Source organism: Dendrobates tinctorius, unplaced genomic scaffold (assembly GCF_039654945.1).
Source record: "Dendrobates tinctorius isolate UK_male_01 unplaced genomic scaffold, ASM3965494v1 ptg000043l, whole genome shotgun sequence".
Taxonomy (NCBI): domain Eukaryota; kingdom Metazoa; phylum Chordata; class Amphibia; order Anura; family Dendrobatidae; genus Dendrobates; species Dendrobates tinctorius.
The window spans coordinates 15,070,233-15,081,024 of record NW_027361711.1 but is presented as its reverse complement, the minus strand read 5'-3'; the positions used below and the strand labels follow the sequence as shown (position 1 = coordinate 15,081,024).

General features: G+C 48.3%; 1 protein-coding gene and 1 long non-coding RNA gene across 7 annotated transcripts; one reads left to right on the top strand and one right to left on the bottom strand.

Annotated features, from left to right (window-relative positions):
- Positions 1-7,212: 7,212 nt before the first annotated feature.
- On the bottom strand, positions 7,213-8,776 carry LOC141088956 (uncharacterized). 5 transcript variants are annotated; one of them, XR_012232107.1, is made up of 7 exons: positions 8,610-8,776; positions 8,426-8,528; positions 8,271-8,335; positions 8,087-8,185; positions 7,938-8,008; positions 7,653-7,815; positions 7,213-7,562 (listed from the first exon to the last, which is right to left on the bottom strand). XR_012232107.1 is itself a non-coding variant. In XM_073575218.1 (7 exons), the coding sequence occupies exons 1-6, from the start codon at positions 8,769-8,771 to the stop codon at positions 7,779-7,781; spliced, it is 537 nt and encodes a 178-aa protein (XP_073431319.1). In that variant the 5' UTR covers positions 8,772-8,776; the 3' UTR covers positions 7,213-7,601; positions 7,741-7,778. The 5 variants fall into 5 exon arrangements, 4 of the variants coding, with proteins under 4 accessions (XP_073431319.1, XP_073431317.1, XP_073431318.1 ...); XM_073575218.1 differs by having other exon boundaries at positions 7,213-7,601; positions 7,741-7,815; XM_073575216.1 differs by having other exon boundaries at positions 7,653-7,750.
- An 80-nt stretch (positions 8,777-8,856) lies between these two features.
- Positions 8,857-10,438, top strand: LOC141089012 (uncharacterized). Of its 2 annotated transcripts, none has more exons than XR_012232133.1 (7): positions 8,857-9,041; positions 9,123-9,225; positions 9,316-9,380; positions 9,466-9,564; positions 9,643-9,713; positions 9,836-9,998; positions 10,089-10,438. It is a non-coding gene; the product is annotated as an uncharacterized lncRNA (long non-coding RNA). The 2 variants fall into 2 exon arrangements; XR_012232132.1 differs by having other exon boundaries at positions 8,860-9,041; positions 9,901-9,998.
- The last annotated feature ends 354 nt before the right edge of the window (positions 10,439-10,792 follow it).

Here is a 10,792-nt window from a genome sequence, read left to right as displayed (position 1 = left end):
TGGCTTGAATTTTTTTCTTACAGCAAAATTGTGTCAATAAGTATGCATAGACACAGCAAAAAATATTCAATGGAGCCCTGAAATGGCACAATCTTGAGCACAATGATAGGCAATCCGTGTGGTGGACAAAACCAAGTGTAAACTATGTGCCCTGTAGGTAAAGATTTTTTTATGCAAACTGGTGTCAAGAACTTGTATAAGACACTGCAAAAAAACATTACAGTACCACAAAAATGGTAAAAATGTATGCGCACTCAGATGTGATCGCTGTGACGGCCAAACCCCTGTTTAAAATAGATGTATTTTAATGCTGTACTATGGAAAGAATCTGGCTGTATTCTGCAGTGCCAACAAGCAAATGCAGAAAAAAAAGTGCTCTGGATGGCTTTTAAATAAAGTAATCAGGATTAAGAAGCAAAAAAAATTATTTGTGGCCAATGATACCTGGGGCTATGTATATACGGTCAATATCTGTAATAGGCAGCAGCAGACAGTATTGGAATGGACCCTCTTGCTGTGTGAAATAAAGTATGCCACATACACTGGCTGCCTGCCTAGCACTGATACCTATAGACCTACATATAGTGACTGCATGCCTTGCACTGATATATATATATATATATATATATATATATATATATATATAGCCACATACACTGCCTGCCTAACTATCACTGATATCTATATACCCCACCGTAATTAGTCCTTAGAACTGTTGGTTTAGGTGGATTTGTGGATTCAACAATGGTATACCCACAGTAACTGATGCCCCACCTATTCTGTCCCTATTGCTGCAGCAACTCTCCCTACACTGGTGATTCTAGAACTGACTGGGACAAGCAGGGCAGCGCCAGGTCTGATATAGACCTGATGATGTTTGCGTGGCTGTAACATTGGCGGCGGTGCCCGCCGTTACCTCACCTGCGGCGGCACCCGCCGCTGCCTCCTCCCGCCTGCGCTCCTCTATCTGCGCGTCCTCTCACCCGGTCTCCCGCTCTGCTGCTTCCCTGCGCGCCGTCCTTAGGCCGCGGGCGCGCGCCTGTTCTTCCTCTTCTGCTGGCGGTGGGCGTCACTAGGGGCGGTGCCGGCTAATCACTTCCTGGCCCTAAGGTATTTCAAGCATCCTCTCTGTAGAGAGGACGCCTGATGATTGTGTGATACTCACTCGTTATGCAGGCTGCTATAGCTACTCTATAGTTCCTCTGGTTTGACTATCTTCCTGTTCTCTCCAGTCTGCCTCCGCCTTGTCCTGCCTCTTATTCCTCTCCTCGCTCCCATAGCCGGTCTTCTGGCACTCTGACTACCTGTTCTGTTTCCTGCCTCCTGGCTCTCCTGTCCCTTACCAGTCTGTCCTTATATCTCCCACTGGGGCCTCCACGTTTGCACTACTATTCCTCCGGAGGCCACTCCTGCTGTCCCTACTAGTAGTTGCTGCCTTGCTTCCTCCTCACCCGCTACCCCGCTCAGGTACTCTATATTTTCTTTCCGGTCACCCTGTTCGTCCTAGGGCCTACTTAGTCCTTTGAGCCGTCCCTCTCGGAACCGGCTGTCGCGGTTCTGTCCTCTGCGGTCCTGCCCCTAACGGTCCCTGTATAGGGGTCGGTCATCACCTGGCGCGCTCGACCCAGGGGCTCCGGTTCCGCGACCGAGAGGGTCCACTCTCGGGCGTTATCCACTCCAGAACGTCACAGTATTATCAGGCCATGGATCCTGATGGTGAAGCGGCCGCTACACAGAAGGAACTGCTTTTCCTACGTGAAAATCAGACCCGGATAATGTCCTTCATGAAATCCATGGACACTCGGCTGTTCGCCCTGCAAACCTCTGACCCTGGGCATGCTCCCCTCTTAGCCAGTCTCCATCAGGAGCTCGCACAGCAGCGCGGCGCCCAGTCTCACATCTTGGGTTATATGGCATCCGTTGACGATCGACTGCTTGCCTTGCAGTCCTCTGCGGCCGCCTCAACCTCACCCCGGGACGCAGTTTCGTCTCCGCCTCCTCATCTGGGAAAGCCTCCCCGGTATAGCGGAGATCCTAAATTATGTCGGGGATTCTTAAACCAGTGCAGACTGCACTTTGAGCTTTTGCCCCAACAATACCCCACAGATCGTGCCAAGGTGGCGTTTATAGTGTCCCATCTCGAGGGAGAGGCTCTGGCCTGGGTGAATCCTTTATGGGAGAGGGAGGATCCCGTAGTTTCTAGTATTCAAAACTTTCTGGAGATGTTCCGCAAAGTGTTTGATGAACCCGGACGCTTAGCGTCCACCACAGAGGCCCTCTTTAACCTCCGCCAGGGTTCCCTTATGGTGGGACAGTACGCCATCTGCTTTCGGACATTGTCGTCTGAACTCGGATGGAATAATGAGGCACTTGTGGGTGCCTTCTGGAGAGGTCTCTCAGGTAAAATCAAGGACGAGCTTGCCGGGCGAGATACCCCAACCACCTTGGAAAATCTCATATCCCTGGCTACTCGCATCGACCTGCGGTTCTTGAATGCGCTCGAGAGTCGGCTAGGGAGAAAAAGCCCTTTAGGCTGTATCAAGCTCCCATTCCACGCTCCTCTGCTCCCTCTACTAGTGTCGCACCCGAGCCCATGCAGGTTGATCGTATCCGTCTGTCTGAGCAGCGGCGTAGGGAGAGGATGACCAACGGTCTCTGTCTATACTGTGGTGGAGCCAATCACTTTGTGCGCACCTGTCCTAAGAGGCTGGGAAACGCCTCCACCTAGGTCAGGTAAGGGAGGTCTCCCTAGGTGATTATAATTCCTCTCTGCCCCTTACCCTTTCAGCTTTAATTATTGCAGGTCGGGAGCGTAGATCTGTGGAGGCGTATGTGGACTCAGGTGCAGCTGGTAATTTCATTTGGCAAGAAGAGGTCGATAAGCTAAAGATAATCTTAAAGGACCCACGCGCAATCACCTCCGTTGATGGTAAACCTCTCCCGGAGCTCGTCACCATGGTTATGGCTGAAGTAAACCTACAGATTGGAGTGCTTCATCTCGAGAAAATAGCCTTCTACGTCCTGCCCAAATTGTCCCACGCTGTCCTCCTTGGATTACCCTGGCTCAGGCTGCACGAGCCAGTTGTCGACTGGCGCTCAGGGGAGATTCTGCATTGGGGCCATTCCTGCCACGAACATTGTCTGCGGCCCATCGTTCATCCTCGTTCTCTGCCTAAGCCAGTCAATCTTCCGGGCCTTCCCGCACCGTACTAAGCGTACGCCTATGTATTTAGCAAAAAGGAAGTGGATTCTTTGCCTCCGAACCGGGCCTATGACTGCCCCATCGACCTGATCCCCGGAGCCACCCCTCCCAGAGGGAGAACGTATCCCTTATCCCCAGCAGAGACCAAGGTTATGACTGAATACATACAGGAGAACTTGGCCAAAGGTTTCATCCGGAAATCCTTGTCCCTGGCAGGCGCAGGCTTTTTCTTTGTTCGGAAGAAAGATGGATCTCTTCGACCATGTATTGACTACCGGGGCCTGAACAACATCACGGTTAAGAATCGATATCCGCTTCCGCTTATCCCTGAACTCTTCGACCGGCTAAGGGAGGCTCGGATCTTCACGAAATTGGATCTGCGGGGAGCTTATAATTTGATCCGGATCCGCGCAGGGGACGAGTGGAAGACCGCCTTTAATACCCGTGATGGTCATTATGAGTATTTAGTCATGCCATTCGGTCTCTGCAATGCTCCGGTGGTTCCAGGAATTCGTTAACGAGGTGTTTTGGGATCTACTGTACTCTAGCGTGGTGGTGTACTTAGATGATATTCTCATCTTTTCTCCTGACCTATCCTCTCATCGGAGAAGCGTGCGCATGGTCCTGCATCGTCTTTGGGAAAATCACCTCTACGCCAAAATCGAAAAGTGCCTCTTTGAGCAAACCTCGTTACCCTTCTTGGGTTATACAATCACGGATTCCGGTCTAAAGATGGATCCAGAGAAGCTTTCTGCGGTGCTCAAGTGGCCCCGTCCTGTCGGTATAAAAGCCATCCAGCGTTTCCTCGGATTCGTGAATTATTACCGACAGTTTGTGTCACACTTTTCCACAGTGACCAAGCCCATCACGGCCCTGACCCGAAAAGGAGCAAAGTCTAACAGCTGGTCCCCCGAAGCGGAGGATGCCTTCCTTGCCCTGAAACGCTCTTTTGCCTCAGCACTAATTTTACACCGTCCGGTGGTCAGTAGGCCTTTTGTTCTAGAAGTGGATGCCTCCTCCACAGGAGCTGGGGCAGTTCTTTCCCAGCAGGTTCCATCTGGACGGCTGGTTCCCTGCGGGTTCTTTTCCAAATCCTTTTCACCTGCAGAGTGCAATTATTTCATTGGAGACCGGGAGTTGCTGGCCATTAAGATGGCTCTAGGGGAATGGCGGTACTTGCTCGAAGGCGCAGTGCATCCCTTTACTATCTTCACGGATCACAAGAATTTGGCCTATCTACAGTCCGCTCAGAGACTCAATTCCAGACAGGCCAGATGGGCTTTGTATTTCTCTCATTTTGACTTCAAGCTTTACTTCCGTCCCGGCAATAAGAAATCAAAGCAGATGCACTCTCCAGGTCGTTGCAGTCGCCCGAAGAGGATGACGGTCCATCATATATTATCGAGCCTGCCAAAGTGATCACCGTGGCTCCTGTGAATTTTTCTACTCCTCCACCAGGCAAAACCTTCATTCCTCAGAATAAACGTCCGGAGGTGTTGCGCTGGGGGCATTCCTCCAAGGTTGCGGGGCATGTTGGGACCAAGAAGACTCTCTTGCTTCTCTCCTATTACTACTGGTGGCCCTCCCTTCGCCAAGACGTGATGGACTATGTCGCCTCTTGCACGACCTGTGCTCAGAACAAGGTTCCAAGGACCCGGCCCCCCGGTTTTCTCCGCCCGTTACCTGTTCCGGAGGCTCCTTGGCAGCAGATCACAATGGATTTCGTAACCGACTTACCCCGCTCGGCGGGTTGCACTACCATCTTGGTCGTAACAGATCGCTTCTCCAAGATGGCTCATTTCATCCCCTTGCCTGGACTGCCGTCTGCTCCGAAGTTGGCTGAGATCTTCATCCACCAGATCTTCAGGCTACATGGTCTTCCTCTACGGATTGTGTCTGATCGTGGGGTCCAATTTACCTCTCGATTTTGGAGGGCTCTCTGTCGTCTGATGGGCACATCTCTCGACTTCTCCTCTGCGTATCATCCACAGACCAACGGGCAAGTGGAACGGATTAATCAGGTTCTGACAACCTACCTACATCACTTTTCTAACGCCCATCAGAACAACTGGGTCTCACTCCTACCTTGGGCAGAATTCGCACACAATAATCATCCCAGCGAATCAACCACCAAATCACCGTTCTTTGTGGTCTCCGGTCAGAATCCAGGTGTCCTGCTGCCCTATTCCACATCATCTGGAGTTCCCGCAGCAGATGCCATCGCCATGGAATTTTCACAAATTTGGAGGGAGACCAGTGAGGCGCTCGTGGATGCCAGTGCCCGAATTAAGAGACATGCAGGCAAGAGACGGAAGGACATTCCTCCGTACCATCCTGGTGACAAGGTCTGGCTTTCGACCAAGCATATCCACCTGAAAGTTCCTTCCTACAAGTTAAGTCCCCGATATATCGGTCCCTTCGAAGTGCTTAGACGCATCAACGAGGTGGCTTATAAATTGAGGTTGCCGGCTTCGCTCCGAGTCCCTAACGCCTTTCAAGTCTCGCTCCTGAAACCTGTGGTGCTGAATCGGTTCCAACCGGCCACCATTGCTCCTCCTTCACCTATTGGGGCGGATGACTTCTTTGAAGTAACGGACATCTTGGCCATGAAAAGAGTTAAGGGGAGGACTCTTTTTCTTATTGATTGGAGGGGATTTGGTCCTGAAGAGAGGTCCTGGGAGCCTTGAGAGAATGTGAATGCCCCTCTTATACTGAAAAAATTTCTGGCCAATCTCAGAAGGGGGGGATGTAAAGAGGGGGGTACTGTAACATCGGCAGCGGTGCCCGCCGTTACCTCGCCTGCGGCAGCACCCACCGCTGCCTCCTCCCGCCCGCGCTCCTCTATCTGCGCGTCCTCTCACCCAGTCTCCCGCTCTGCTGCTTCCCTGCGCGCCGTCCTTAGGCCGCAGGCGCGCGCCTGTTCTTCCTCTTCTGCTGGCGGTGGGCGTCACTAGGGGTGGTGCCGGCTAATCACTTCCTGGCCCTAAGGTATTTCAAGCGTCCTCTCTGTATAGAGGGCGCCTGATGATTGTGTGATACTCACTCGTTATGCAGGCCGCTATAGCTACTCTATAGTTCCTCTGGTTTGACTACCTTCCCGTTCTCTCCAGTCTGCCTCCGCCTTGTCCTGCCTCTTATTCCTCTCCTCGCTCTCATAGCCGGTCTTCTGGCATTCTGACTACCTGTTCCGTTTCCTGCCTCCTGGCTCTCCTGTCCCTTACCAGTCTGTCCTTATATCTCCCGCTGGGGCCTCCACGTATAGGGTTCGGTCATCACCTGGTGCGCTCGACCCAGGGGCTCCGGTTCCGCGACCCAGAGGGTTCACTCTCGGGCGTTATCCACTCCAGAACGTCACAGTGGCCAGCCAATCACTAATGCCATAACCAACATGGCTGCGGCATTACAGTCCATGGCAGACAATCCCTGCATGTTGACTGGCGCTCTAAAGAGTGCCAAACATGCAGGGCGGGGACCCGAGGACCCACCAAGCTAACCCGGAAATGCTCGGCGCTGAGAGAATCGCGAGCACTGCGATGCTTGGGTGAGTACCAAGCATTACCAAGCATGCTTGCTCATCACTACTAAGCTACGCTAGTGGATACCGGGGTACGAGCAACTTACCATAAAGAGGATTATAGAAAAGTGGTGGTAAATTAGTAAATTGTGATCAGCGTTTTGTTTGACATGATACCAGCCAACACAGGACTGTTAGATGCAAGGAAAAATGTTCAAGCACTTGATAAGTGTTCCCCTGGTATCCACTAATAAGTGCAATTTGAACACGGGTGTTTTTCTCCACTTTCAGCTTTGTTATCTGACAGATTACTGAATGAGGACCGTAAGACTCAAATACAAAGGAGTACACTAGATTCAAAAGAATTCACTGCCTAGATTGACCCAAAACAATATTTAAAACATAACTTTTATTATGAACCTTATATAATATTCCACCGAACTAATCTGCAGTCTTCTAACAATGTAGTACAAAAACTTGGCACTCAAAAGAAAAATTGATTTGACAGTTCCTTTATTGTAAAAGGCATCCAGTTAAATATACTTCTATTACTTCTTTAAACGTTTTCGGTCATACAATTGACCTTCATCAGAAACAGAATTTTTTCACAGTTGGTTTTAACTAGAATGAGTTTACAAGAAGACAAGACAGTATGGTTAGTGAACAAATAAGTATCTAACAAATATCTGAGCAACAGGATGCTGATAATGACCGTATGAACATCATGTAAAGTTTAGACGAAAGGTCGATGACTAGATAAATACTGTAATAGCGAATCCTGAGACAAGGTTCAAGTGAGCTTAGTGAAACTCCACAGGTTCCATGGGCGGTGATAGAGAGTCCGTGCTGTGATGGTATGTAAGGAACATATGTAAAAGACGTGCCCTAGGAGGTTGAAAACAAACAACAAGTGAGACACTGGTAAATAAAGGATACAGTGGGATTCGTGGTCGGCTGGTGCTACTGGATGTGCAATACCACATGAAAAGTAATTGCCGACTGGAATGAGTGCCAAGACAGGTACCTGAGAGGAACTGTAATGGAAAATTCCATATATTATTATTAAAGAACCGCTGTCATAAGTAGGCACTGTTCAGTACTGAAAAAAAAAAGAGAAAGAAAGAACAAGACGGTGAGTGACTATGGCACATAAACATAAACATATTGGGCGATGTTATGTGAATGAGGAAGGAGAAAAAATCCAAAACAGTCAATTAATACCTGGGCATATTCATTAATAATGTAGAGAAACAGACGTCTGGGAAGCAGCAGCTACTGAGGATGAAAGGACACTGAGGATGATAAAAAAAGAGTATAAATGTGTGTACTGAGATAGGCTGAGGATATGCACGTAATGTGAACTGAATTACCCATTCATGTAGGAAATCACCAGACCCACGGGTTTGACACCTTGGGTTATACAGGGACCGGTAGATCCAATAATTGGTGTGGGTGTCCAGAAATTTGTACTGCAATTGAAACATGTAGAAGGTATGAGTAGCCCTGAGGACAAAGAATGTGAGGTGAACACTGTATTAAGAAGTGTGAAATCACCTGTAATATATTCAGGAAACTCTCCTGTATTGTTTGTGACAGGCATGAATGTCCACAACTGGGTGCTAAAATTGAAAGAGAAGAAAGCATAAGCAAAAAGGCACTAGTTGGTACAATAGTGGTGCCCTAATGTTGTCTGGGAGAGCTAGAGTCACCTGTGATTCTCCAAATGGTCTGTCCTGCCCAGGGAGGCAAGTGTGTCACAGGGAGAGTGAAGGCGCTGTTCAGGAGAAGCACTGGGTGTGCAGAGGGATAGCGCTGCGAAAAATGAGAAAATGCTGTCAATGTGATAAAGTAGAGAACCAGCAAGACATGAGCTGGATCTCTTAAAAATATTACCTTAGTCTGTGGCTGGACGCATGTGCTGCTGGTATGAGAGACGCTGTATTGCAGGGAAGTATATCCAGGTATAAGTGGAGAATGATAGCCTATCACGGCTTCACCTCCCTTCAACCCCCGGTCACATGACCGCTGGTTTACATAGCCTTCCCATGGAGACATTCCTCTCACTCCTTCCACAGAGGGATGACATTTAGGGCATAAGCGCCGCCCTCTACCCGCCCCCTGTTACATCATGGGCTCCCCCCTCCTGCTTTCTCCTCTTACATAGCTGTCTATCACGCAGGCGCCGCCCCATAATTAACATCCTGATCATGTGACCGCCCTCCTGGGGCCGTGATAGGCTATCATTCTCCACTTATACCCGGATATACTTCCCTGCAATACAGCGTCTCTCATACCAGCAGCACATGCGTCCAGCCACAGACTAAGGTAATATTTTTAAGAGATCCAGCTCATGTCTTGCTGGTTCTCTACTTTATCACATTGACAGCATTTTCTCATTTTTCGCAGCGCTATCCCTCTGCACACCCAGTGCTTCTCCTGAACAGCGCCTTCACTCTCCCTGTGACACACTTGCCTCCCTGGGCAGGACAGACCATTTGGAGAATCACAGGTGACTCTAGCTGTCCCAGACAACATTAGGGCACCACTATTGTACCAACTAGTGCCTTTTTGCTTATGCTTTCTTCTCTTTCAATTTTAGCACCCAGTTGTGGACATTCATGCCTGTCACAAACAATACAGGAGAGTTTCCTGAATATATTACAGGTGATTTTACACTTCTTAATACAGTGTTCACCTCACATTCTTTGTCCTCAGGGCTACTCATACCTTCTACATGTTTCAATTGCAGTACAAATTTCTGGACGCCCACACCAATTATTGGATCTACCGGTCCCTGTATAACCCAAGGTGTCAAACCCGTGGGTCTGGTGATTTCCTACATGAATGGGTAATTCAGTTCACATTACGTGCATATCCTCAGCCTATCTCAGTACACACATTTATACTCTTTTTTTATCATCCTCAGTGTCCTTTCATCCTCAGTAGCTGCTGCTTCCCAGACGTCTGTTTCTCTACATTATTAATGAATATGCCCAGGTATTAATTGACTGTTTTGGATTTTTTCTCCTTCCTCATTCACATAACATCGCCCAATATGTTTATGTTTATGTGCCATAGTCACTCACCGTCTTGTTCTTTCTTTCTCTTTTTTTTTTCAGTACTGAACAGTGCCTACTTATGACAGCGGTTCTTTAATAATAATATATGGAATTTTCCATTACAGTTCCTCTCAGGTACCTGTCTTGGCACTCATTCCAGTCGGCAATTACTTTTCATGTGGTATTGCACATCCAGTAGCACCAGCCGACCACGAATCCCACTGTATCCTTTATTTACCAGTGTCTCACTTGTTGTTTGTTTTCAACCTCCTAGGGCACGTCTTTTACATATGTTCCTTACATACCATCACAGCACGGACTCTCTATCACCGCCCATGGAACCTGTGGAGTTTCACTAAGCTCACTTGAACCTTGCCTCAGGATTTGCTATTTCAGTATTTATCTAGTCATCGACCTTTCGTCTAAACTTTACATGATGTTCATACGGTCATTATCAGCATCCTGTTGCTCAGATATTTGTTATATACTTATTTGTTCACTAACCATACTGTCTTGTCTTCTTGTAAACTCATTCTAGTTAAAACCAACTGTGAAAAAATTCTGTTTCTGATGAAGGTCAATTGTATGACCGAAAACGTTTAAAGAAGTAATAGAAGTATATTTAACTGGATGCCTTTTACAATAAAGGAACTGTCAAATCAATTTTTCTTTTGAGTGCCAAGTTTTTGTACTACATTGTTAGTTAGCTGGATACCCGACTTGTGCACCTCTCTCCACACTGAGTGCCGTGTTTTTTCTAATCTGCAGTCTTATCCAATCCAATAGTTTATTTTTTTCTTTAAGGAATTTGAACCCTATTGAGGATGCGCTGGTGTAGTGTCTAATAGTCCCCTTAGGAAGAGACTTGAAACTGTGCTCGTCCGATCTCCTGTGCAAAAATCACGGTCTGCTATGAATTCCAGCTACAGGCTGGCTTTCACAGGAGTATCATAATAACAGACATGTGGGTCAACAGCAGACCCCCCAGCTGTCATGGCAATCCATCAGTGTCCCGCT